General features: G+C 41.8%; 1 protein-coding gene across 1 annotated transcript in view; it reads left to right on the top strand.

Annotated features, from left to right (window-relative positions):
• MTM1 (myotubularin 1) overlaps positions 1-24565 on the top strand; it is a 115231-nt gene that overhangs the window by 25380 nt on the left and 65286 nt on the right. The window contains 3 exon segments of the mRNA XM_033202074.1: positions 4891-4963; positions 8575-8646; positions 10651-10767. Of these exon segments, the coding sequence (XP_033057965.1) occupies positions 4901-4963; positions 8575-8646; positions 10651-10767 (252 nt within the window). The 5' untranslated portion in view covers positions 4891-4900.

The raw sequence follows: 24565 nt of genomic DNA, 5'->3' as shown, positions 1-24565 counted from the left end.
TTGAGCACCGCTACCAAAGAGATTTGGCATCTTTTTCAAAACAGACTTCTAAGTAAGGACAACTACCTTAGAAAGACCTGGAATTCTGAACGGAGAGGCTGCTTGTTCTCTGACAAACTTGAGAAGTCAAGTTTTAAGTCTCGGTATGTTTCCATAAGGAGCATCTTTCCAGAGAAAGAGCATGATTGAACTTAAAGTAAATGCCAACACAGAGTCATAAAGCACATTAAGGCTCATCAAAAGACAAAGGCTGCATACCTTTGTCACTATTTTGTTTGTATACAGAAAAGTTCAGAAAAACCGCTCAGGGCCATTGATCTCAAATCAGGTGACGGTGGGAAATAGAGCTCCCTGTGGTGGTTACATTTTGCTTGCAAAGGCTCTATGAGGCAGAGGTCAAAATTATTTTCTAGTTCTGCTGCTTTTAGATTTTTAACATAAGGGTTAAAATGGCATGCATTTTTAAATGTTTTTATGTGTGCTTCAGGTTTGTGTATTGTTGTTTTTCATATTCAACAGAAAAGGGAAAACAGTTCCTTAGTCTGGAAAAAGGATGCAGTGAAAGAGGTTTCATATCCGCTTCCACAGATTCAACTGACCAATCCCCAGCCCCCTGTACTGGGACGACTGTACCTTAATTTGAAACGTCTGCTTCATGGAAAAGTCTATAAGGGAAGATAGCATTACTGAAATTATTTTCAGTGCAAATTGTTTCAAAGGGGTATAAGTTAACCCTGCAGTTGACTGTATAAGGGTATATACATTTAAATCTGCTGCCCAGAACCACCCTGCCTGGACCATCCTGATTCGTCAAGGCCTTGTCATGCCATTTCAAACATAAGTTTGTGTGAACCTCTGGCTTAAGCAAAATACCACACTACTAACAACTGTTACGTTCCTTGGCCAATCCTTAATTGCCCAGTTCATTCACTCATTTAAAAAATACCTGTGAAGTATCTTTTGGGTGCCAGGCACTGTTACAGGTGCTGTAAATAAATAAAACAGATAAAATTCTTGGAACTTAGAGGCCCCAAAGGTTGGTTGGCTGGGTGAGTTGAGTTCTCTTAACTATGTTTCTTAGTCTCAAGCTCTTCTACTGAGATTGGGACCAGTCACGTGCAACCCGGTTTCCTTCCAGAGACCACTTACAAGCACTTTTCTGTAGGTGGAAGGGACTCTGCAGTGCAAGGAGACCTAGGCTAGAGTTGGCCCTGCTAGTAAGTCACTCCAAGACCTTGTCACACACCCTCTAGGCCCCCCCATCTCCTCTGTAGCAGTAGAGGGTTGGGCTTAAATAATCTCAAAGGTTATTTTGGGGGATCAAAAATGATAGAAGTCTACCTCTGGTTAGAGTGCCGTAGTTAACATATATATACGGAATCAACTTTTACTTTTTGCTTTAAAGCCAAGGTAGCCAAAAATCAACATTTTTTTGGTTTGCTTTTTTAAATAAAAAGGATAAAAACTTGATTCTTAGGGCTTTGGGATGAAATACTCTGTAACCAAAAGGGTCGCTGATTTTTGTAGACTTTTCACTATAGCTTCTAATTATCATCCAACTGCCTTTACGCTAACATAGTCATTTTATACACGAATATATGGATGAACTTTCTTTGCTTGGTAAGTTAGAGACAGCCCAGGGCTTGTGCACACCTGTCTAGCACATTTGCCAAAGTGCTACACTGCTTCCCATTTTCCTATTAGAGCCATTATTGTCATGTACTTTTTTTTTTTTAAGCAAAAAGCACTTTATAACTGAGTGGCTGCTAGCCGTGCACTATCCCTGTAGTAGTTAACTTTTCTCCTAGTATTTCCAAGGTCAGGACTAATTTATAGAATTGGCTAAGACATTGGCATTCAATAGTTATCCTTTTGTGCTCATAAAAATTAGAAATTTTAAAAATGCTAGTAATTTGTTAACAGATACACTGTGTGGTTCCAAGCCCTTCATGAATGTATTAATTTGTTTCACCCAATAATGTTGATGTAAAATGGGGGTAATAGCAACCAAAGCCCAGAGAAGTTAAATAACACACTCAAGGTCAAATGATGAGTTGCAGAGTTGGAATTTGAATGCAGTCAGCTGCAACATTTGTGCACACCAGCATGATGCTGTTCCAGCTTCAGTAAACTTCAGGGATCAATCAAAACTATTCAACAAAGAGAGGCTCACTGATGAGATTTTAAAGTAAGCCTCATTGTGGAACTGGCACATGTTATCTGGACCCTTGGATTTCTCGGATGTGTACTTGATCCAACTATCAACAGTAGTAGCAGTGTCTGGTGTTACTCTAAAAATTAGAGCTTTGGACATAAAGACTGCAGATTGTTGGGTTTCATTGATATGAAATGCCCAAAGTGGGCAAATCTGTAGAGAGAGCAGATCCGTGGTTGCTGGAGGATTGGGAGTGGTGGGTGACTGCTAATGGGTATGAGGTTTCTCTTTGGGATAATAAAAATGTTCTAAAACTGATTGTGGTGATGGGTGGCACAACTTTGGATATACTAAAAACCTTTAAATTGTACATTTGAAAAGGGTGAACTGTATGGTATGTGAGTTGTAGTGAAACAGTTAAATGAAGGGAAAATGAGGGCTTTCTTCCTTTATATCCATTTTATTTTATTTATTTATTTTTTTCTTTGAGACGGAGTCTCACTCTGTCACCCAGGCTGGAGTGCAGTGGCCGGATCTCAGCTCACTGCAAGCTCCGCCTCCCGGATTCACGCCATTCTCCTGCCTCAGCCTCCCAGGTAGCTGGGACTACAGGCGCCGCCACCTCGCCCGGCTAGTTTTTTGTAGTTTTTAGTAGAGAAGGGGTTTCACCGTGTTAGCCAGGATGGTCTCGATCTCCTGACCTCGCGATCCGCCCGTCTCGGCCTCCCAAAGTGCTAGGATTACAGGCTTGAGCCACCGCGCCCGGCCTATATCCATTTTTTTTTTTTCTATATCCATTTTAAATTGAAATTTTTTCATGAAAATCAGAAACAGCAGGAAGACTCATCGTTCTTTTATGACCCATGAATAAACAGGGTGGTGATGTTGATTGAGTTGACTGTACAACCAGGATTTTAGATTTTTTCTACTGACTTGATAGTAAGAATGTAACTTTTTGTTTTAAAATGTTGACTTATATTAGTGAAGCATTTTAAAGTATCTATACTAAAAGGTAATTTTATATCAGTTACTGAAGAAAGTCTGCCCCTAATATATCGTCTTGTTTAGTGAGTAGAAAAATTTCATAGCAGATACATCTGACTTGCTCCATAGTTCGTCTCATCCATTCTGCTATCTCTGAGAATAATGGGTTATTTTGCTTAGACACGAACTTAAGGTTAGAAGGGTTTTTCAAAGCATATTGTACTATTTTGTCTGAATTTAATTCATTTTCGTGTTATTCATTAATCTTTTTTAAAAGTTACTTTTAATTTTGCATTGTGCTACCTGTAGGTAGTTTCAGCTCTTTTGAGCATCTCTTTCTATAAAGATGCATTTTGCTGTAATTGTTGATTTTCAAGCCTCAGTGGTACTTGCCTAGTTCCAGTGTTCTGGGATTTGGTGAACTAGTATACATGTTTGCCCCACCATGACATTTCACAGTATTGTATATTTACCATGTAATCATTCATTTGCCAGATAGTTGTGAGTTCCAGTGTGCGCCAGGATACAGCCATGAACCAGACAGACACAAGCCTTGGCTTTGTAGTGTTGAACTCTCATGGGGGAATCCTGACAGTCCCAGCCTTGTAAGATGGCCCGTATCTGGTCATCTCTCCACCTCTTTATCCTGCTGGCTGTCTTTGTCTGTGACTTCGTCACCTCTCTTGACTATTTCTTAAGGACAGTGGCCAGTACTGTGAAGCTATTAAATCCCACTAGGTTTTTTGCCGAGTTGTGTTAACCCATTTATCCTAGTGTTCCACTATTGGAATGCTAAGCTTGTGGGAGTTATTTACATCCTACTCCTCAAGGTCATCACCAAGGTCTGATTTTTCACAAAAATTATTTGCAACCTCCGGCATAAATGGGTTAATGTTCTCCATTGCTGGATGTTGTTAGTGTGCCTGGTTGCTCTTAATACAGCTTGGCAAAAAGATCTTTATAAATATCCACAGTCACCTTGTTGAATTGGATGTGGTTTACCTCCCACTGACTTCATGTGTGTCTATCTGTGTCCTAAACTTTGATAAAGTAACCAAAGCATTACTTAGTTTTCTGTTGTTGCTGTAATCTTCATAAGTCTAAATAAATCCTTGCATTAAAATGGTATTTGTGTGTGTTCTGAATATAATGCTTTCATTTATGCCCGAATTGTGATGAATATGCATTATTTAAATGAAGTATATACTTTCCCTAGAAAATACTGATTAAATCACATCTTACTAATTTGATTTCAATCAAATCCATGCCACTCTAAACTGCCATCATTTGGAGAAAATAAAATTCTTAAAAGAGAAAATAGTGCGAGTTAAATTGTCCATTCTTTTTTCATTCTGCTTGGCTGCCTCTAAATTATCTTTAAAAATTAAGGAGTATGGAAATTTGAGGCCTGTTGCACAATTAATAAACATTAAGTTTTTTTAGATGGCAATTAGAGCACTAGGAATAAAAATTCCTGGAATGTGTGTGACATCTTCTGCTGAGCTCCCTTGTGCATTTAGCGTCTCTTGTCTGTTCTCCCCAGTCCTCTGCACCTTTATTAGAGCTCTCACATACTGCTTGTGCTGTGGTTCATTGTTTGTATGTCTCATTACCACTGGGGCCTAGTATGGAAGTGGAACCTGTAAAGTAGTACCGTTTGCTCTCAGTTGCCATATTTAAATCTCAGATGTCACATATGTTTGAAATTGCATACAAATTCAGTTGATATTGAATGTTGTCTTTCTTGGTAGAGTTTCCAGGATGGCTTCTGCATCAACTTCTAAATATAATTCACACTCCTTGGAGAATGAGTCTATTAAGAGGGTAAGTTGAATTTTCAGATTTTTCTATCTCTTTCCCTGCATTTTCATATTTGAATATTAGGTCATTTTGGGCTGGCCTATTGAATGAAGCCTTTTTTTTTTTTTTTTTTTTTGAGACAGAGTCTCGCTCTGTAGCCCAGGTTGGAGTGCAGAGGTGCAATCTCAGCTCACTTCAACCTCTGCCTCAGCCTCCCGAGTAGCTGGGATTACAGGCGTGTGCTACCACGCCCGGCTAATTTTTGTATTTTTTAGTAGAGATGGGATTTCACCATGTTGGCCAGGCTGGTCTTGAACTCTTGACCTCAGGTGATCCACCTGCCTCGGCCTCCCAAAGTGCTGGGATTTACAGGTGTGAGCCACCGCTCCCGGCCCAGAAAAGCTTTTAGCTAGGATGCCTTATATGTGTTAAGTGAGTTTTACATTTGTAAATCCTTTCACATAACTTCATTTTTGAAAACCTCTGTCTCGTGAAATTACTGCTAGACCTTATGTTTAAGGTACTAGGCAATCCTCCAACCGGAAAGGTTGCTGAAGGACATACTGGAGGGCTAAGGCCTGCTGAGCAGGCTGCTGTACCTTCCTAAATATTGGCATTGTTTTCTAGTTATGATAAAATTGTTGCATAACCAAAACAAATACAACTTTAACAGAAAATGGTTCAAGTATCCAGGGGGAGATTGTGTAATTAGAGGGAGATTTTGGAATATGTATTAAAAGGAAGGGATTAATTTAAAATAAGCTTTATTCATGACCCTTTAAGGCCCTAAGATTATCCACCAGAAAAGGCTAATTTATACTTCCACCAGGTGGATAGGGATGCCTAAGCAATCAGAAGGGAGCAAAAGGTTGTCTTTTCATTTGTATTACATGATTACTAATGAGGTTAGCCTTTTTTTAAAAAGTGTGTTTATGGTGGGGTGAGGTGGCTCACGCTTGTAATCCTGGCACTTTAGGAGGCTAAGGTGGGAGGATCACTTAGCTCAGGAGTTCGAGACTGGCCTGGGCAACATAGTGAAACCCTGTCTCTACCAGAAATACAAAAAATTAGCTGGGTGTGGTGGCGTGCGCTCATAGTTCCAGCTACTCAGGAGGCTGAGGTGGGAGATTGTTTGAGCCTGGGAGGCAGAGGTTGCAGTGAGCCGAGATCTCACCACTGCACTCCAGCCTGGGCGACAGAGTGAGATCCTGTCTCAAAATAAATAAATAAATAGAAGCGTGTTTGTTATTAGTTTGTATTTCTTTTGTGAAGTGATTGTTCATGTCCTTTATTTGGCTTTTGGGGGTTTTGAGCAGAATTCTTATTGATTATGTGTTCCGTGTGTGTCTGTGTGTGTGTACATAAATTTTTTTCGAGACAGAGTCTAACGCTGTCCCTCAGGCTGGAGCACAGTGGTGCAGTCCTGGCTCACTGCAGCCTCTGCCTCCTGGGTTCAAGTGATTCTCGTGCCTCAGCCTCCTGAGTAGCTGGGATTACAGGTGTGCACCATCACACCCAGCTAATTTTTGTAGTTTTAGTAGAGTTGGGGTTTCACCTTGTTGGCCAGGCTAGTCTTGAACTCCTGGCCTCAAGCTGTCCACCCACCTTAGCCTCTCAAGTGCTGGGATTACAGGCGTGGACCACACACACCTGGCTTGTTCCTTCTATTTTGATAATCAGCTCTATACTATATTACAAGTCTTCTTCCTGGTTTATTGTTGGCTTTTTAATTGTATTTATGGTATCTTGTTTTGATTTTGAAATACTGAAGTTTAAAGTTTTTATGTAATCACATATATCAATCTTTATATTTTCTGTTTTGGGTGCCTACAAGGGCCATCCTCATCTCCAAGATTATATGTTTTTATTGTATTTAAGTATTTTTATGGTACAAGAATCAGATCTAAACACAGGAGTCATTTCAAGAATGTAACTATAAATCCTTGTGTAGTGCTGCTCTGATATAATGTATATCCTGTGTTAATCCCATGTTATCCTGTTTTAATCAGACATTCGCTTCCCTTATTTGTGGTTGACCCAGAACTGTTGTATTTAAAAGGTATACTGAGTATTGCATTTGCTCGTTATACCTGTTTTTAGTTAGTGAGAGGTAGTGTTAAAGGATGATAATTTCTTTCCTCTCTTACAATTTATATAAGGTGTATGGTTTTGCTTCTCATTGAGGAAGGCATTCCTGGCTGAGAACAGTTTGTCTTGCCCAAGTGGTTAAAATGCTTAGCTTACAAGTACTAGAAAATTTTTTTAATTGGCTGGGAATTTTCATTCTGCCTCTGAATGAAAAAACATAAAAAATTTAGCATAACACTCCTCTTTGACAGCTTATATCTCACCTAAATATACAATTCACATTTCTCTTGTTTCATAGTAATTCTCTCCATTTGCATAGCCTCTGATAATTCACAGAAGTGTGCACAGTGGCTCACACCTGTAATTCCAGCACTGTGGAAGGCCAAGGCAGGCAGATCACTTGAGGCCAGAGTTCAAGACCAGCCTGGCCAACATGGTGAAACCCCATCTCTACTCAAAATGCAAAAATTAGCTGGGCGTGGTGGCACACACCTGTAGTCCCAGCTACTCAGGAGACTGAGGCATGAGAATCATTTGAACCTGGGAGCTGGGAGGCAGACGTCGCAGTAAGCCAAGATTGCACCACTGTTGCCTGGCAACAGAGCAAGAGTGTCTCAAAAAATAAAAGTGTGCACATATATATATATATATATATTTTCACTTAATACTCACAAAACTGCTCTGACGGAAGCATGAGTAACTTATGAAATGATTGCAGTGTGATTTTGGACAACAAATAGAAAAAAAAAAATGAAATATTGCTGAGAAAAAACCTTTTGCCCAAACGGATGTTACCGATGTGCCTCAAATGTCATCAGACTAGCACCTGCAACACATCTTTGTATTAATCCACTAGGGCGGCTGAATAACCTGAAAGACATGGGTATCAATGGCAAATGAGACTCTGAGAACTCACCTGCAGGTTGTAATGGTTAATAATACTGTGCCCACCCAGCAGAGCTGTGGAAGTGATTGAATGAGTCACATGCTTGGGAATACCTCTAAAGCCAGGAAGCCTAGAGAAATAGTAAAGTGACGTGAAGAATTTGTACAAATGGTTCCTAAGACTTTTGCCAGCTCAAAAGTTCTCTGACAGACCACTCTTTCCTCTTATCTAAGATAAAAATCTTAGTAAATGTGAGGAAGTAAAAAATGAGGAAGGGTCTTAGTGAAATAGGAAACTCAATAGGTAATCACAATGATTTTCGGGCCTTGTAATAGGATTCTGGCTAATGGCTGTACTGTTATTCAGTTAAGCCTCTATGGAATTGAAGTTTTCCTTCCTAGTCTTCCCAAAAGATGGCTGAATATGAAAAAAGAAAGCTGCTACAGTGTATGTGTATCTATAGAATACACTTGATATGTACTTTTTATCACTTTCCTGAAAGCTGTTAACTTTAAAGTGCTTGGAAATGTAGTTTAAAAATTAATATTTGTGCCAGGTTTCCCAAATACTAAATCTCTAATGCTTTTTCTTTAAAAAGCATATTTAAAAACAATGCGTAAATGTAACGTCATTACTTCTGATGCGTCTGTTTTGTTTCTAGTCGTCTCGAGATGGAGTCAATCAGGATCTCACTGAGGCTGTTCCTCGACTTCCAGGAGAACACTAATCACTGGTAAGGACCTGCTGACATTAAGATTTGCATAACTTGAGGAGAAGTCTGGCAGGATCAGGTGGCTTCAATCCCACTTATTCTTTAGCGGTCAGACTTAAACAAATAGGCCAGCTTTGTTTAGAAGCGTTAACACAGAATTCTCTGCCTCCGTTTCTTGATTAAAGAGTTCTTTCAAGAGCTGCATGCTCACAAGGGTAGTGATATTCTTGTGTCTGTACCAAAGACTGAGAATGATTTAGGGGGAAAAAATGTGGATTATCTCTTGAAAGTCTCTCATTGGAGCCATAAGCTCTCATGGTTTAAGGTTTTAAGAGCAAAATGATTTCCAGTCAATGATGCATGCTTTAAAATGATAAACTTAAAGGCTTGAAGGCTTAAGCATTCTCCTCTTTGAAATATAGGAGAATATATTGCTTTAAAATATCTTTCATTTGTCAGAAAATGGAAGTTAGTATTTAGGTAATATTTTGATGTTATTTTTCATGATAAACGTATACTAAAAGGAAGGGATCAACTTTGGAAGGGCTAGATCACTCTGGCTTAAGAATATAGAAGCATCTGACAGCTTCTAAGCCAAGTGCTAATGTTCTGGGCAAATTTTATATTTGGATTAACACCCTCCTTTCAGACTTCAATGTATTTGAAGTGGATGTGATTACCATTCTTCCAGGGAACCTTTTGATTAATTAAGATCTGAGTTGTTTAGCTTAAATGGCTAAAACCTGGTGCTAATTAGATGGTGAGCCTAAAAGCGAGGTACCTTTGGGAATTAGCCATACACCAGGAGAAATTCTCTTCTGAGTCCACAGTCTTGCACACATTCTAGTCTTGAAATGGAGATCAGCGGGATGTGTTCATCCCAATTTCTGGATAAGAGCAAAGAAGATATTTTACCTTTGATCATCTTCATATAAAGTTTTGGTGGTAGGTATCAGTGCCTGAACCTTAACCTAGGTAGTACTAATGGAACTAGCATGAAGTAGCCTTACTATTTTTTATTTAGCACTTGAGGAGAAAGGGATTTTAAAATCTTTACAAGTCATTAACACATTCAAGGACATCCTTGAAAGATAAGAGAGACATATTTCTATTATAATTAATTTTTCTGATTTAGCTTCTCCTTATGTTTATTCTACCAAAGATGTACTATTTGTTTGGCCACCTGTTTTATATCACTTCAGTGTTTGAAATGAACCTAGCCAAACTCTATTCTAGACTATTAAAAAGAGAAAGAGGTTTGGTGTGGTGGCTCACACCTGTAATCCTAGCACTTTGAGAGGCTAAAGTAGGAGGATCACTTGAGGCCAGGAATTGAAGACCAGCCTGGGCAACATAGCAAAACATCATCTTTACTAAAAATTAAAAAGAGCTGGTGCAGTGGCACACACCCATAGTCCCAGCTACTCAGGAGGCTGAGGTGGGAGAATTGCTTGAGCCTGAGAGGTTGAGGCTGCAGTGAGCCATGATTGCGCCACTGAACTCCAGCTTGGGCAATAGAGCAAGACCCTATCTCAAAAAAAAAAAAAAAAAGAATAAACTGGAAAGATTTCTAATACTGACATTTATTTCTTAAAAACATGATTATGTTTCTGTGGTTAGAGATTGGTAACCTCATCTTTCAGTCTAGTGGTCAGTCCATGAGACTGTCCCAGGTGAGTTGCCTTCCTCTGGCTGAAGTAGCTCAAATAGTTACCTTTACAACCACCTTAGGGTAGCAGCAGCAGTATTCTCATTCACTTCTGCTGTTGAGCTGTTTCATCTTGCCCCAGGTAGTGACAGCATTGTGGGAAAGCTCAGGGAAGCACTGTTAGTGCCTGGAGGTGATGTGGCCCCACTAGCTCCCCCGCTACCCCAACTCAACCCAGCGTGGTAATGTAGAAACATTGCCAGTGCTTGCTTTCAGCTTTTTCAGTAATTTTAAAATTGTAGTTATTCTTAGCTGAATAGTTTATATTAATTAGTGCCATTTGTTGTGTATCTTGGTATCTATTTCCATTATTTTAGGGTACTTTTTTTATCTTAATAGACAAAGAAGTTATTTACATATGTCCTTTCAATGGCCCCATTAAGGGAAGAGTTTACATCACAAATTATCGTCTTTATTTAAGAAGTTTGGAAACGGTAAGTAGAATATAAGACCGTAAAGATGACCCTAACTGTTAAAGATAATGCTAAATTGTTTCTCTTCTACTTTGCAAGATTGACTGTGGGTCAAATTAACATGGGGTATATTTGCTTCTCAACTCTTAATTTTTTGCTTCTGCAAAACTCATTTAACACTAACACTTGTATTTGTATATGTAAGGAACAGGGTAAATTAAAAAAAAGTCTTGTCTTTCATAATGGTGGGGGAGGGGTTAGTAATTGTAACTATTTGCTAGTTTGGAGAAGTTAGGTATAGAACAGAGGTTCTTTGCCGGAAGCACGTATGAAACCCACTTGTGGACCTTAACAACACAGTATCCATAAAAGTTAAAAATAAAAAAATACAGATGTCCTAGAGAGACTGCATCAGAATATCCAGGCCTGTGGTCCAGGCACAGTTATATTTTCTAAAGTATCACAGAGGAAGATACTGATGTGAATTTCTGGGTAAAGCCCACTGTTCTAGAACTTTTCCGAGTGTTCAGTTTTAAAGCACCAGATAGCAGTATAGAACTAGGATGACTATGGTATGGCTTACTGCCACTCTACCTTTTCAATCCCTGACCATGAAAGGTGTGTCACAGCATTTCAAGGAATGTTCCATCACTAGGAAAATAACATGGAAAAGAGATGCCCCAGAAAGGGAAGAGAGAGTGAGTAGCTGCTGTGGCTGTCACTGAAGGACTTCCAGTAGATGTGGTGGGTTGTCATTGCCCAGGTCAGCCTGAAGGGGAGGTATATTTTGATGAGATGTGAATGGGGAAGAGGTCCAGGGTTCACAGAGAGTAGCCCATCAGCAGCTCTACGCAGGTGACCTTGAGGCTGTCGGGGAAATGTAGCTTTTGTTTTATTGCTTTTACCCCAGCATTTTTTAGGACAGTTCTAACCTAGATTAGTTCATATCTTCTAATCTTTTTTTCTTTTATGGTGTTCATTATTATGTCTGAATTCTGAAAAAATGCTGTTTATTATCCCTACTGCCTTAGCTGTGGGAGCCCACTTTTATAGCTGCCCCAACTTCCGGAATCTCCTCTAGCACAGTGCTTGTAGGGACAGGTACATGGATCAGGCCACAGGGCATTTTATTTATGTGACTCTATTCAAACTTCTAAGTAAGAGTAGAGATGAGTGAATGTTCTAGCTTTCCAGAATGGGAAAGAAGATTCTGAAAATTAACAAGCTGGATGTTCACTGTTGGCAACAATTGGCAAAAATTCTACAAATAATAATTTTAAACAGATGATTTTTAAGTACTTAGAAAAGAAACCAACCATTGGGAGTGTTATTGACACATTGTCTTGATGGAACCAAGGCCATGTGACAGGCCCTGGTAGAGATACCTGGGCCGAATGGTGGCAGTACACTTAGGTGGAGTTATAGCCTATGGATTTCAGGCTTAATGCTAGGAAGGGTGGTCGCTCACATCTTGCTGTGTGGGGCCCTTCCTTTCCAGCATTTGTGATGCACTGCAGAGGAGCACATAGAACACATGCATTCCCAATATAAGAAAAACCCCATACTAGCCAATGTGTGCTAGGTGACGGGATCAGGGTTTGAAATGATCTTCACTGGGTAGGATATTGGAGCAAAACTAATAATATAAAATTGAATACAGATAATAATTACTCGGTTGTTATCAGTTGTTAGCAGTAAAGGATAGGAGGTCTGTCTTAACGGATCCAAGCTTATTTGAACCAGTAATTGGATATGACTGATTAAAAAGTTAATATTCACCTAGGCTGAGTTAACAGAAGTATAACATAATTGCCAGACAAAATGTAACAATAGCCCCATCTGAAGTGTTGTGTTCAAAGCCGGATACCAAGTTTTAAGAGGGACATTAGCAAACTGAAGAGAGTTCAGACACAGATAACCAGGTTAGTGAAGGGACTGCAGTTTGAGCAGTGATCAAAATAAATGCTGATCTTACCTGAAGAAAAGATGACTCAAAAGGGACATGATGGACCCATCTTTGAATATTTGAAGTGCCTTTCTGTGGAGCAGGGATTCGATTTATTCTGTATAGCTCCCAACGGTCAAATTAGGATAGATTGAAAGATTTTATGCTAATATATGTGAGAATTACCAAACGTTGCAATTAAACATTATGGTCCCTTTTGCTGTTTGTACTCTTGGCTTTTTGACTTGCCCACACTTGACTGTGTACCCAGTTCCACCTTGTGCTGTCACTGATAGTGAACTGGGGAAGTTATTCAAACCGATGATATGACAAACAAAAAACAAAAATTGTCTGTAGAAGAGAGGCTGGAAAGAAATACACCAAAGCTTTCAGTATTCGGGTTATCTGAAGAGAGGGATTATGCATGTCTTGTCTTCTTCCTTTCACTTGTCAATATTTTCAAAAACCCAGAATGAACATGTGTTGCTTTTACAATTGGGAGAATTCTCAGCAAGTTTTATTTTTGTTTGTATATGATGCCCTAGAGGATGGAGTTAGTGCTGAGTGGGTGAATAAAATGCCCCGTCTGACACTGACTACTAACTTATTTCTTCTTCTACTAAGTTTTACATAAACATTTTAAGCAATTGGCCACAACATTTAGTTCAAGTATAAAAGCAAGCAGCTGACAGCAGAAAGCATCATATAAAGAATGCCATTTAAATGGTTATACAGGAGTCTAAAAACAGAGTCATCATAGTGTTTCTTCAATTAAAGTCCTAACAAGAACATTAGTTGTGGATTCTGCTGCCAACTGAAAAAATTTTGTTGCATGTTTGACAAAGAGCTGTCATCTCACTGGCATTTTGAAGTGGACACCTGTTTGTTTCAGGTATGTAAACACTGCAGTGGGAGTGATGAGTCCAAATGTGTGTGGTCTGATTCTGGAGTCAGTTCTGCTATTTTGTGAGGAGTCAAGGGCAGATTCCCTGCCTCCTGTTGCCCAGGGAAGTAGAGGAACAGTGGCCATGTCCTGAGATTGCCACAGTGGCCTGCTTCTACCTAGCCCTCCTTGCATGGTCTGCCCCCGCATTCTGGCCGCACCCTGTCTCCATTGTGTTCATCCTTAGAGTGAGGCCACCCAGCTTGCTTCTCAGTTCCTCAACTGTCATCAGTTCCCTGTTGCCCACAGAGTAAAACCCATTCTCTTTGTGTGGTATAAAAGTCCTTCTGTCTCTTCCAACCTTGACTTACATCACTTCTCCCCAAGTGCACTGTTCTCAAACTACACAGAGCCTTTCCTTCTCCCATGATGCATGTGCCATTCTCACGGAACCTGGATGCCCTTTCTCCACCCCTCCAGAAGCTGCTATTCATCCTTCAGAGCGCACCTCAAGAGCCACGCCCTCTCTCGAGTCTTCCCCAGCTTCTCTTGAAGGAATCATTCCTTCTTGATGTCCCTGCAGCCTTTTCTCCATGCCTCTGTGTTAACACATTGCTATGAAACCTTCCCTGGCCCTTTAGCTAAACTTTTAATACCTCTTTTCTGTGTTTAATTTTTCTCTTGAGTGCTTGTCAGTATCTCCTATGTTATATATTTCACTTATTCATCTTGTTTGTGGTCTAAGAACAAGGATGCTTGTCTGTCTATTCACTGATGTTCTTTCAGTTCTTGGGAAGGAGTCTGGCACATTGAAGATGCTAAGTCAGTGTGTGTTGAATGAATGGATTCTGTCATATTGATTGGCTGCTGTGTCTGTGGTCTTAGCAAATGCTAAGTCCTTTTGGTCCTTCATGCCTAGCTAGTACAGTGTCCTGGTAGACAGTAATACACAGTAAAAGTATATTGAGTGAACTTTGGAGGAAATGGGCTCCTATGTTGTTAGTGCTGCTCAGAGGGCAAAGGCCTAGTCACTGTGGTTTGACAACAGTGTGGCTCCTACTACATTGTGGCATCTTGAATACTAACATTGCTTCTGGATTTGAGAAATCCCATAGCCACCTTTTGGCCTTGAGAGTACTAAGGAATTTGGCTTTGGGTTAATGTTGTGACTATAGTAGGCCCTGCTGTAGGCAGGTGATACCTTGTAATCTGGTAGACTACCATGAGTGAGACTGCTTTCAGGATTCCTTCCAGGAGCACTTTGTGTTTAGGTGCTTTGGTGCATGAGAAACACACCTTAACCGTCGTTCATTCAGGCATTCATGTCTTCATTCCAGAAACATTCACTGAGCACCATGGTGAATGTAATACTGTGCAAGGTGCATAATACTATACCTTGAGGCCTGCACAGCCTCATAGGATATAGAGTTGAGTAATTGTGGTATAATATGACAAAGCCTACAGTGGTATGCATGGTGCTGTGAGAAGGGAGAAGACGTACAAGGGAGAAGACGATTATGCCAGTGTGGCAAGTCACAGAATGCTTTATAGAGGAGATGATACTTGAACCAACTCTTGAATGGTAACAGTTTCTGGACAGGAAGGAAAAAGGAGCCTATCAGGTAGAGAGTTTCCATATCTATATGGTGCTTTTCTGTATCGCATGTATAACGATATGGAAAAGCACCTTTGTTATGAAGATGGTTGAATGATTGTTGGAGCTGGAACATTGGGGGTTGAGGGAGGAGTGGGGAACAGAAGGGGATGAGGCTGGAAGAAGAATCAGCAGCCTTAAGAGTCTCATAAGTCACAGTTAAGCAGTATGCAAGTCACCCAGACAATGACATATCCAGTGTAATTTCAGGAAGAGAACTCTGGCTGCAGCGTGTGTGATGGGTTAGGGGAGGGAGAGACTGAAGTCAGGAAGCCCAACTAGGAAGTTATTTTAGTTTTCCAGGTAAGTGATAAGGGCCTTAATATAGTCATAGTGGAGATAGAAAAGAGGGATTAGCCATGATAGATTTGGAGGGCTTGAGTGGCCATTTGGAGGGAGGAGTTGAACAAACTTTCACTTGAATGATAGGAGCTGCTCCCATTCATCTGACTAGACATTATATTATAGGAGAAGGAATATGTTGTAGATAAGCCCAATGGGGAAATTAGTCTGAAGGCATGGACTTACAACTCTACAACTACCACGTGGAAATGGCTCAGAAGCATTGGAAACCTGACTCTGAGCTTCTGAAGTCATTAGCATATTGGTAGCACTGAAGACCACAGACATTCATGAGCTGGGAAGAGTATGTAACATTAAAAAGATATGGGCTAAGGAGAGGACCCTGGGGGACATGGACACTTTTCCATGGTGGGGAGAGCGAGAAGAGCCAGTGGAGACCACCAAGTGGCAGCAGGCAGAGCAGTAGAAAATCTCTGGATAAAGGGCTGTGATGGAAGTCAGTAGGAGAGAAGAATCTCAAGAAGGAAGGGAGCAGACCATGGTGTGAAATGTTGCAAGTTTCAGTAAGATAAAGAATGAAAAGAGGCCATGGAGTGTGTGACCAGGAGGAGGAGGCTCACAGGAGCCCCGTGAGAACAGATTCCGTGGAGATGTGAGTCCTTGGGTCTTTCTCGCAGCCCTCTACCACCTTGCTCTTTCTGTAAAGATTCTGCAGCTTCCAGACCTCAGCAAGCTGCTCTGTTTATTCTCCCCGTGGCTTTAAGCCACCCCCTTTGCTTTAGTCACCTCCATGCACATGATTGTATAGTAACAAAGCTCCTTAGAGTTTACTCAGCCTTTTCCATTGACTCTTTCATCTGAGCATGACAACAGCTGACAGATAGGCAAAGCAGGTGCTACCTGGCCATGTTTTTTTTCCCATAGTGCTACCTCTTTTGAGCCCCAGTTTCTCTTTCTTATTGCCTGCTGAGCCCTTGATTTCACCTGGCATCCCAGACTCATTGTCAAGCTGAAATTGTTCAACTCAATTTTCTCCCTGCCCCCAGTTCCTTCTTTTGGTGTTCTTGTATATCTTATGGTGCCGTTTTCTTCTCATCACCCTGGAGTCTCCTCTGTCTACCCATCCCCACTTCTCTGTAGACTTCATCACATTTGCCTCATCCTTTCTAGTCATGTTGCTCTACCCTCATCCCCGGTGTCTGTCTCCTAGGCCCTGGCAGTCTCCTTCAGCTAGGCCTCCCTGACTTCAGCGTCTCTCCCTTCTATTCTATCTGCTCCTTAAGACATACCCGTAATCTTCTTATTTCCTTACTCAGAAACTCTTCTTTCCCACCTTACCGCACATTCCCTAGCCAGGTGTTCATGGTCCTCACCACTCTGCTGCCATCTTATCTTCCCAGCATTGCTCTTTCCCCCCTCCCTTGTGTGTACACCCCATGCTTTGGCTCCCATAAGCAACTTGGTCTTCCTAAACAAGCCCTCTGCCTCCTCATCTGTGGACTTCTCATGCAGCCATTTTGTCCACCTAGACATGCATTCATCCCCACCCCGTCTCTGCCATCTGCCCCCCACTCCTCTTAAAAATCGAAAGTATTTACTATAGAAAGCTTGTGAAAAGTAATGTAAATGTCTGTGGGTCTACCGCCCAGCTGAAGTAATCCCATCCTTTCCTCCCTCTTCACAGCAGAGGTGGTCACCATCCAAAGTTGGTATTTCTCACTCCTGGTCATTTCACACATCCCTTTTTAAAATAGAATGGAATATTGGAATGTGGAGGAAGCTAAAGGAATGGGGGCTTTTAAGGCTTCCAGTTGAGCAGATCATAACTCTTGGGTAGTATAATTTGGCTCTAGATTCAGGACTGCTAAGATGAGAAACATGTTGGATATAGAGTTTTCATTTTCTGATGACAAGTCAGAAACAGCACATTTTTCCTGGATAAATCAAGGACAAATTTGTTTGGCTTTTCTCTAAAAGATAGTGACACAGTGATTCAGTTCTTCAGGCAGTGTATTACCCAAAAATTCTTTTTGAGACGAGTCTCGCTCTGCCGCCCAGCTTGAGTGCAGTGGCCAGATCTCAGCTCACTGCAATCTCCGCCTCCCGGGTTTACGCCATTCTCCTGCCTCAGCCTCCCTAGTAGCTGGACTACAGGCCTCCCGCCACCCATCGCCCGGCTAGTGTTTTGTATTTTTTTTAGTAGAGACGGGGTTTCACCGTGTTAGCCAGGATGGTCTCGATCTCCTGACCTCGTGATCCGCCCGTCTCGGCCTCCCCAGTGCTGGGATTACAGGCTTGAGCCACCGCGCCCGGCCCCAAAAATTCTTGAATCCTTTTCAATTTGATGGTTCTTTGTGTTGAGTATAAGATGGAGCATACAATGTTAACTTTTAGTTTGGTAAAGGTACTTCCGTGAAGAACAATATGATGTGGTCTACTTTGTTTTCTGATAAGTTGCCAGTGCAAAGGTAATATTTGGAGAATCAAGACAGTGGGCAGTTTACATGTCTATCAAACTCTGTCTCAAATACCTGGTTGTGAATGACTTTCAGATGGGTGCGGCTGTCATGCCATCTAAGAGCTGGGCATGGAACAAGTGCAGCAGTACTCAGGTTTCCTAATCTCTATTGGTGGCTGTCATTGGAACTGTAAGCCTCGGATATTACAAGGAAGGGAGGCAGAATTTACCTTCCAGTGTGAGCATTTCTAAGCCAGATCTACATTCTTTTTCAGAGGGAAGGCCAGTTCACTGAATTACAAGCTCGACCAAAAAGGATTCTTGTAGTATTTTCCTTGAAAAAAAATGCATTGGAAACTTTTCAAGACTGTCCTTTTCAGGTCCTTCTCTCTAGTGGATTTGGCACCTTTTTCATTTTATAGTAGGGTGAAATAAGCTAAATAGACTAATAAAACACCCTAGTCTGTCCATAAATCAGAACATCAGTGGGAACATAGGATCCATGCTATAGGTATTATTTTAAACTTCCAGTCTTAAATCATCTTCTTATATTGCTGCTGCAAAATGAATGCTTTTCTCACATTAAAAAAACAAACAACAACAACAAAAACGAAGTCCTGCCAATACCCTTGGTTCCTTTGTCCCTTGTTCCCGTGCTAATCCCTAAACTTTAGGGTCTGTGGGCTACTAAACCCTGATGTTGAAAGTCACATAACAGGCTTAATTAATTCGTTCCACTACAAGTTCAGGCTTTCAGAAGGGTCTCATCGCGCTTTGGCAATTCTTTCAGTCTCACATTGACTTCTCATTACACCCTCTACCACTGCAGTGACAAACCTTTCATGCTCTTTAGCTGACCTCGTCTCTTATTCTGTTGAAAAGTCCCTTGTCACCACGTAAGGAGGTCTACCTTCACCCATCTTTTCCTCCTTCCCTCGCATCTGAGAGGAAGGATCAGACATCTTATTTTCCAAAGTGAATCCAATTCTTTAAACCTTTCTCCTGTGGAGTCTTAGTTCCCCATTGGTTATTCTGTGTCTTACATTTTTGGTTTTCATCATTTTTGGTTCTCCTTCCCCCTGTTCTGTGAATCTGCTCAAATTCCCCTTTCCTCCTTCCCCTTCCTTCCCCCTTCCTCTCTTCCCTTCCTTCCCCTCCCTTCCCTTCCCCCCTCCCCTTCTTCGTCCCTTCCCTTCCCTTCCTTCCCCTTTCCTTCTGTTTTTCCCTTCCCCTTCCCTTGCTTCCCCTTCTCTTCTTCCTTCCCTCCCCTTCCCCTTCCCTCCCCCTTTCCGGTTCCTTCCTATCCCCTTCCGTTCCCTTCCCCCCTTTTCCTTCCCCTTCCCTTCCCCTTCCCTTCCCCTTCCCTTCCCTTCCTTCCCCTTCCCTTCCCCTTTCCCTTTTCCCATTCCCTTCCCTTTCCCTTCACTTCCCCTTCCCTTCCCTTCCCTTCCCCTTCCCTTCCCTCTTCCCCTTCCCTTCCTTCCCCTTCCTTTCCTTCCTTCCCCCCCCCTTCCCTTCCCCTTCCCTCCTTCCCCTTCCCCCCCCTCCCTTCCCTTCCCTCCCGTTCTTCCCCTTCCCTTCCTTCCCCTTCCCTTCCTTCCCTTTTTCCCTTCCCCTTCCCTTCCCTTCCCTTCCCTTCCCCTTCCTTCCCCTTCCCTTCCCTTCCTTTCCCTTCCCTTCCCTCTCCCTTCCCTTCCCCTTCCCTCCCCTTCCTTTCCTTCCTTTCTCTCCCCCTTCCCTTCCCTTCCCCTTCCCTCCCCTTCCTTTCCCTTCCCCTTCTCTCCCCCTTCTCTTCCCTTCCCCTTCCTCCCTCCCTCCCTTCCCTTCCCCTCCCTCCCTCCTTCCCTCCATTTTGAGACAGCTCTGTTGCCCAGGTTGGAGTGCAGTGGCATGATCTCGGCTCACTGCAACCTCCACCTCTTGGGTTCAAGAGATTCTTCCGCCTCAGCTTCCCAAATAGCTGGGATTACAGAAATGCACCACCACGCCCAGTTAATTTTTGTGTTTTTAGTAGAGACAGAGTTTCATTACGTTGGCCAGGCTCGTCTTGGACTCCTAACCTCAAGTAATCTTCCCACCTCAGCCTCTCAAAGTGCTGGGATTACAGGCGCAAGTCACTGCGCCCAGCCTTGCCCAAGTGTCTATTTGAAAACACCTTCTCGTATTCCTGCTACCACTGATACTATCATCCTCTTTCTTCCCCTTCTTGGACAAACTTCTTTAAAAATTAGTCCACACATGCTGCTTCCACTCCCATACTATTGACTCCTTACTTCTTGTGGTCTGGCTTCTGTTCCCTATTGAAACTACTCCTTTATTGCTCCATTCCAATGGCCTCGGTTGAGTTCTTGACTTTTAAATTTCTGTGCAGGGATTGATTCTGTTGACTGCTCCTTCCTTTATCCTTTTCCCCATGCATTCTTGGCTCTTCTCTCATTTCTGCCTTTTGCCTTCTATGTGGCTCATTTTTTTCTTTCCTGCCTCCTAAGTACTATTTTCCCCAGAGTTCTGTCCTCACCCTCTTTTTTTCTCTATTGTCAGTTGCTTTCCAATTCTCTAGCTCCAGTTCCAATCTTTCATTCTGTATTCATTGAATATCTGAGAGTCCAGTATGTGTTAAGCGCTATGCCAGGTGCTAGGATGTGATGGTGAGCACAGCAGACACGGTTTCTCCCTCACAAAGCTTATAGTTCTAATGGGATTGATAAACATTCTTCTGATAATCACGTCAATATATAATAACAAGCTGTGATCAGTGTTGCATGGGAGTAGTACAGGGGCACAATAGTTTGAGGAGCCTGGGAAATTGTCCTGAGAAAATGATGCTTGACCTGGGGTCTGAAGAATACATATGAGTTCCCTAGATGTGAGGCAGGGGCTGGGGAGGTGAGAAGAAGCTGAGAGAACAGCATATGAGAGGACCTGAGACCAAAGGAAGCATGAAAGATGACAGTATGGCTGAGTTGGGGGAAAATGGCAAGGGATGAGGTAAGAGAGGTAGATGGTGGCCGGATGTCCCAGGCCTTGCCCACCCTGTTCAGGATTTGGAGTTTTTATTTTTTCATTTATTCATTTGATTGATTGGTTGATTTGAGACAGGGTCTCGCTGTTGCCCAGGCTGGAGTGCAGTGGTGCAGTCATAGCTCACTGCAGCCATGACCTCCTGAGCTCAAGCAGTCCTCCCACCTCAACTTCCTGAGTAGCTAGGACTATAGCTGTGCACTACCATGGCCAGCTAATTTTTGTATTTTTTGTAGAGACAGGGTCTTGCTGTGTTGCCCAGGCTGGTCTCAAACTCCTGGGCTCAAGCGATCTGCCTGCCTCCGCCTCCCAAAGTGCTCGGATTGCAGGCATAAGCCACCATGCCCAGCCCTTTAATTTATTTTTTAATTGACAAAAATTGTATATATCGTGTGCAACATGTTTTGAAATACATACACATTGTAGAATGAGTCAATCAAGCTACTTAACATAAGCCTGGCCTCATATACGTATTTTGTGTGGTCAGAACATTTAGAATTTATTCTCAGCAATTTTCCAGTACACAATAGTTATTAATTAGTTGTAGTCACTATATTGTACACTAGATCTCCGGAACTTACTCCTTCTATTAACTGAAATTGTGTATCCTTTGACCAACATCTCCCCATCACCTTCCCCAGGATTATTTTTATTTTTATTTTATTTTATTTTATTTTGTTTTGAGACGAAGTCTTGCTCTTGTCCCCCAGGCTGGAGTGCAGTGGCACAATCTTGGCTCACTGCAACCTCCGCCTCCCGGGTTCAAGTGATTCTCCTGCCTCAGCCTCCCAAGTAGCTGGGATTATAGGCACCTGCCACCACACCCAGCTGATTTATGTATTTTTAGTAGAGACGGGGTTTCACCATGTTGGCCAGGCTGGTCTCGAAGTCCTGACCTCAGGTGATCTGCCCGCCTCGGCCTCCCAAAGTGCTGGGATTACGGGTGTGAGCCACTGTGTCCGCCAGGATTTGGGTTTTTAGAGTTCGGCAATGAGAAGCTTTTGAAGCTTTTCACACGACTTTTGAAGTGGTGTGAGCCAAGGAATGATAGCATCAGATGTGCTCTTCTAAAGATCACCCTGGGTACTGTAGGGGGAGCGATAGTAGATATAGAGACCACTGCACCTACGGCAGTGGCCTGGAGAAGTTGCTGGTAGAATTGGAGTGGTTAGCAGAGTTGAGACTGATTTAAGAGGCAGACATGGGAGACTGGCTTAAGGATAGTAGAGAGGGGGATACCAGGGGTGACTCCTAGGTTTCTAGCTTTTGTAACCAGCCACTAAGATAGGGAGCTTTGGAGAATAATGTAGTTTAGAGAGAGAACTGTATTTAGTTCTGGACATTTTGAGTTCGAGGTGCCCTTAGGATCTCGTCAGTTCTTTATATCCAGCCATCTCCTGGATATCTGTACTTGGTTCATTTATCATAATCTCAAACCCAGAGTTTCTTAAATTGGCCATGTTCATCTTTCTCTAAAACCCCCTCCTGTGTTCTTCACATCTTTTGGTGGAACCACCACTGTTTATCCCAGAGATCTTGGCCTAAAGCTGATTCATCTTTGAGTCTTCCCCAGTGGCTAGTCTCTTTTGCTTTCTACCTCAGTCCCTCTCCACTTCCAGATCCTCATAGCCTCTCACTTGTACTCAAGTATCAGCTTCATGGTTTTGAGGAGTGGGTGTAGCTCACTTCTGCTAGTCCAGAGTTCTCATTGCTGCTAGATGAATCTTCATAAAACACCATTTGATCGTGGCATTCCTGTTCTCCAGAAGCATCCTTTAGATCTCAGTCTCCCTGATCCTAGCCCTGTAGTACTCCCCAGGAAATTCCCATCACCGTCACTGAAACCTGGCCTACATTTTTTTTTTTTAAATAAACTCCCCATGCTTTTTCCACATGTGCAGCTGATGTGACTCTTACTTGTTTCTCAAATACCAGTCTCCAGTTGCTTTTGATCCATCCTTTAAGGATCATTTTTAATGTAGCCATTGCCACAGAACCTTCATGCTATTTAATCATCAGATATGACTTGCCCTCCTCTGACCTCCCATTCCACTTTGTGTGGACTTTTCCTATGGCTCTTGGCACTAGCAACCTGGCATTGTAGTTACTTGAGTCCATGTGTCTTATCTCCCAGATAGAGCTAGGCCCTGAACTCCATGCGGGCAACTCTGCATCTTAACTTCATGAACCCTAGCCTAGGGCTCAGTAGAGTTTCTGTTACTTAGTATGAGAGAGACAGGAGAGAAAGAGAGAGAATATGCATTATTTTAGCTTGTTTAACATATTTACATCTCAGTTATTTTAGGTAGATAGAAGTACAAGGCACAGACTTTTGAGTTAGAATGGGCCTTTGAAAATCCTTAAATATTTAATGATATTTAGATACTGATGACTCAGGTATCCAGAGAGTTCAACTAATTTGCCTATTCCTGGACCTTCCAGTTTGGCCTGCTGGGTTATTGATCTTGAATGTGTCATACAGGGAGAATGTGGCAAGTAGCGTCATTAGACGTTGGGTGCCTTGGTCAGAAGCTGGCTGGTTCTCTCAGTGTCCTGTTTTCTTTTTTCTGTGTAGGGCCAGGGCCCTTTGAGCTGTAAAATTTCCTCTGTACAGAGACAGAGTAGCGAGGCGTTAGCTCACTTTTAATTCTTCTGCTTTTTTAAAACATCCTTGCTTCCATGTTGATACTAGAGTATCAGACTTATTTAGTATCTATTCTGTGTATTTTAGGTATAAATTTGACATTTAAGAACACAGCTCACAGACACTCAAATCTCAATATAGTATATCTAAGCATAATAACAGACTGATACTATGTTTAAATAACTGCACTGTATTGATAAGTAAATACATGATAATATACTGCTTATATACATATACTGTTACTGAGTAGGTATTTTTCTCTTTGGTCATTTAGGTTTCAGTCATGTCATGAGGTGTCTTACCCCGTGACATTCTCTTATAGGTACAAACAGTAAGATCTGTTAGATGCTTGCTAGAGCATACTGATCCACTATATTTAAAGAGCACAATTACATCTTCCAAGTACTAAGATATTCTTTGCCATAATAATAATAACTTCCATCGTTTTCTAGCTACTGTCATCAGCATGACGCGAGGTACTTTAAACTCATTTTCTGTAATCACCCCTACTTTCAGATAAATGTGACTGAGCAATAGTACTCGCCACTGTTACCAGCTAGTGAATGTCAGGATTCAGATTGAGCCAGTTTTGTCCACCTAAGAACTTGTACTATTTTCTCTACATTATGATAATTATACTCATACACTTTTTGCTTTTTTATTTTGGAATTATTATGAGCTCATAGAACTTGCAAAAATAGAAGAGGTCCTTTACAATTATTACTGAGTTCCCTGCAATAACTATAGCCCTTTATCAAAACCAGGAAGTGGACTGGCACAACTAGACTGACCATACTTGAATTTCAGCAGTATTTTTCATGCACTCATTTTTTGGGTGCTTTTACGCACAGTTCTGTAGCATTTGATCCCAGGTAATCACCATCAGTAATCAAGACATGGAACTGTTCTGT

This window comes from Trachypithecus francoisi, unplaced genomic scaffold (genome assembly GCF_009764315.1).
Source record: "Trachypithecus francoisi isolate TF-2019V2 unplaced genomic scaffold, Tfra_2.0 Lachesis_group6, whole genome shotgun sequence".
Taxonomy (NCBI): Eukaryota; Metazoa; Chordata; class Mammalia; order Primates; family Cercopithecidae; genus Trachypithecus; species Trachypithecus francoisi.
Note: the sequence above shows the minus strand (reverse complement) of the source record. Positions and strands in the feature narration are given on the sequence as shown.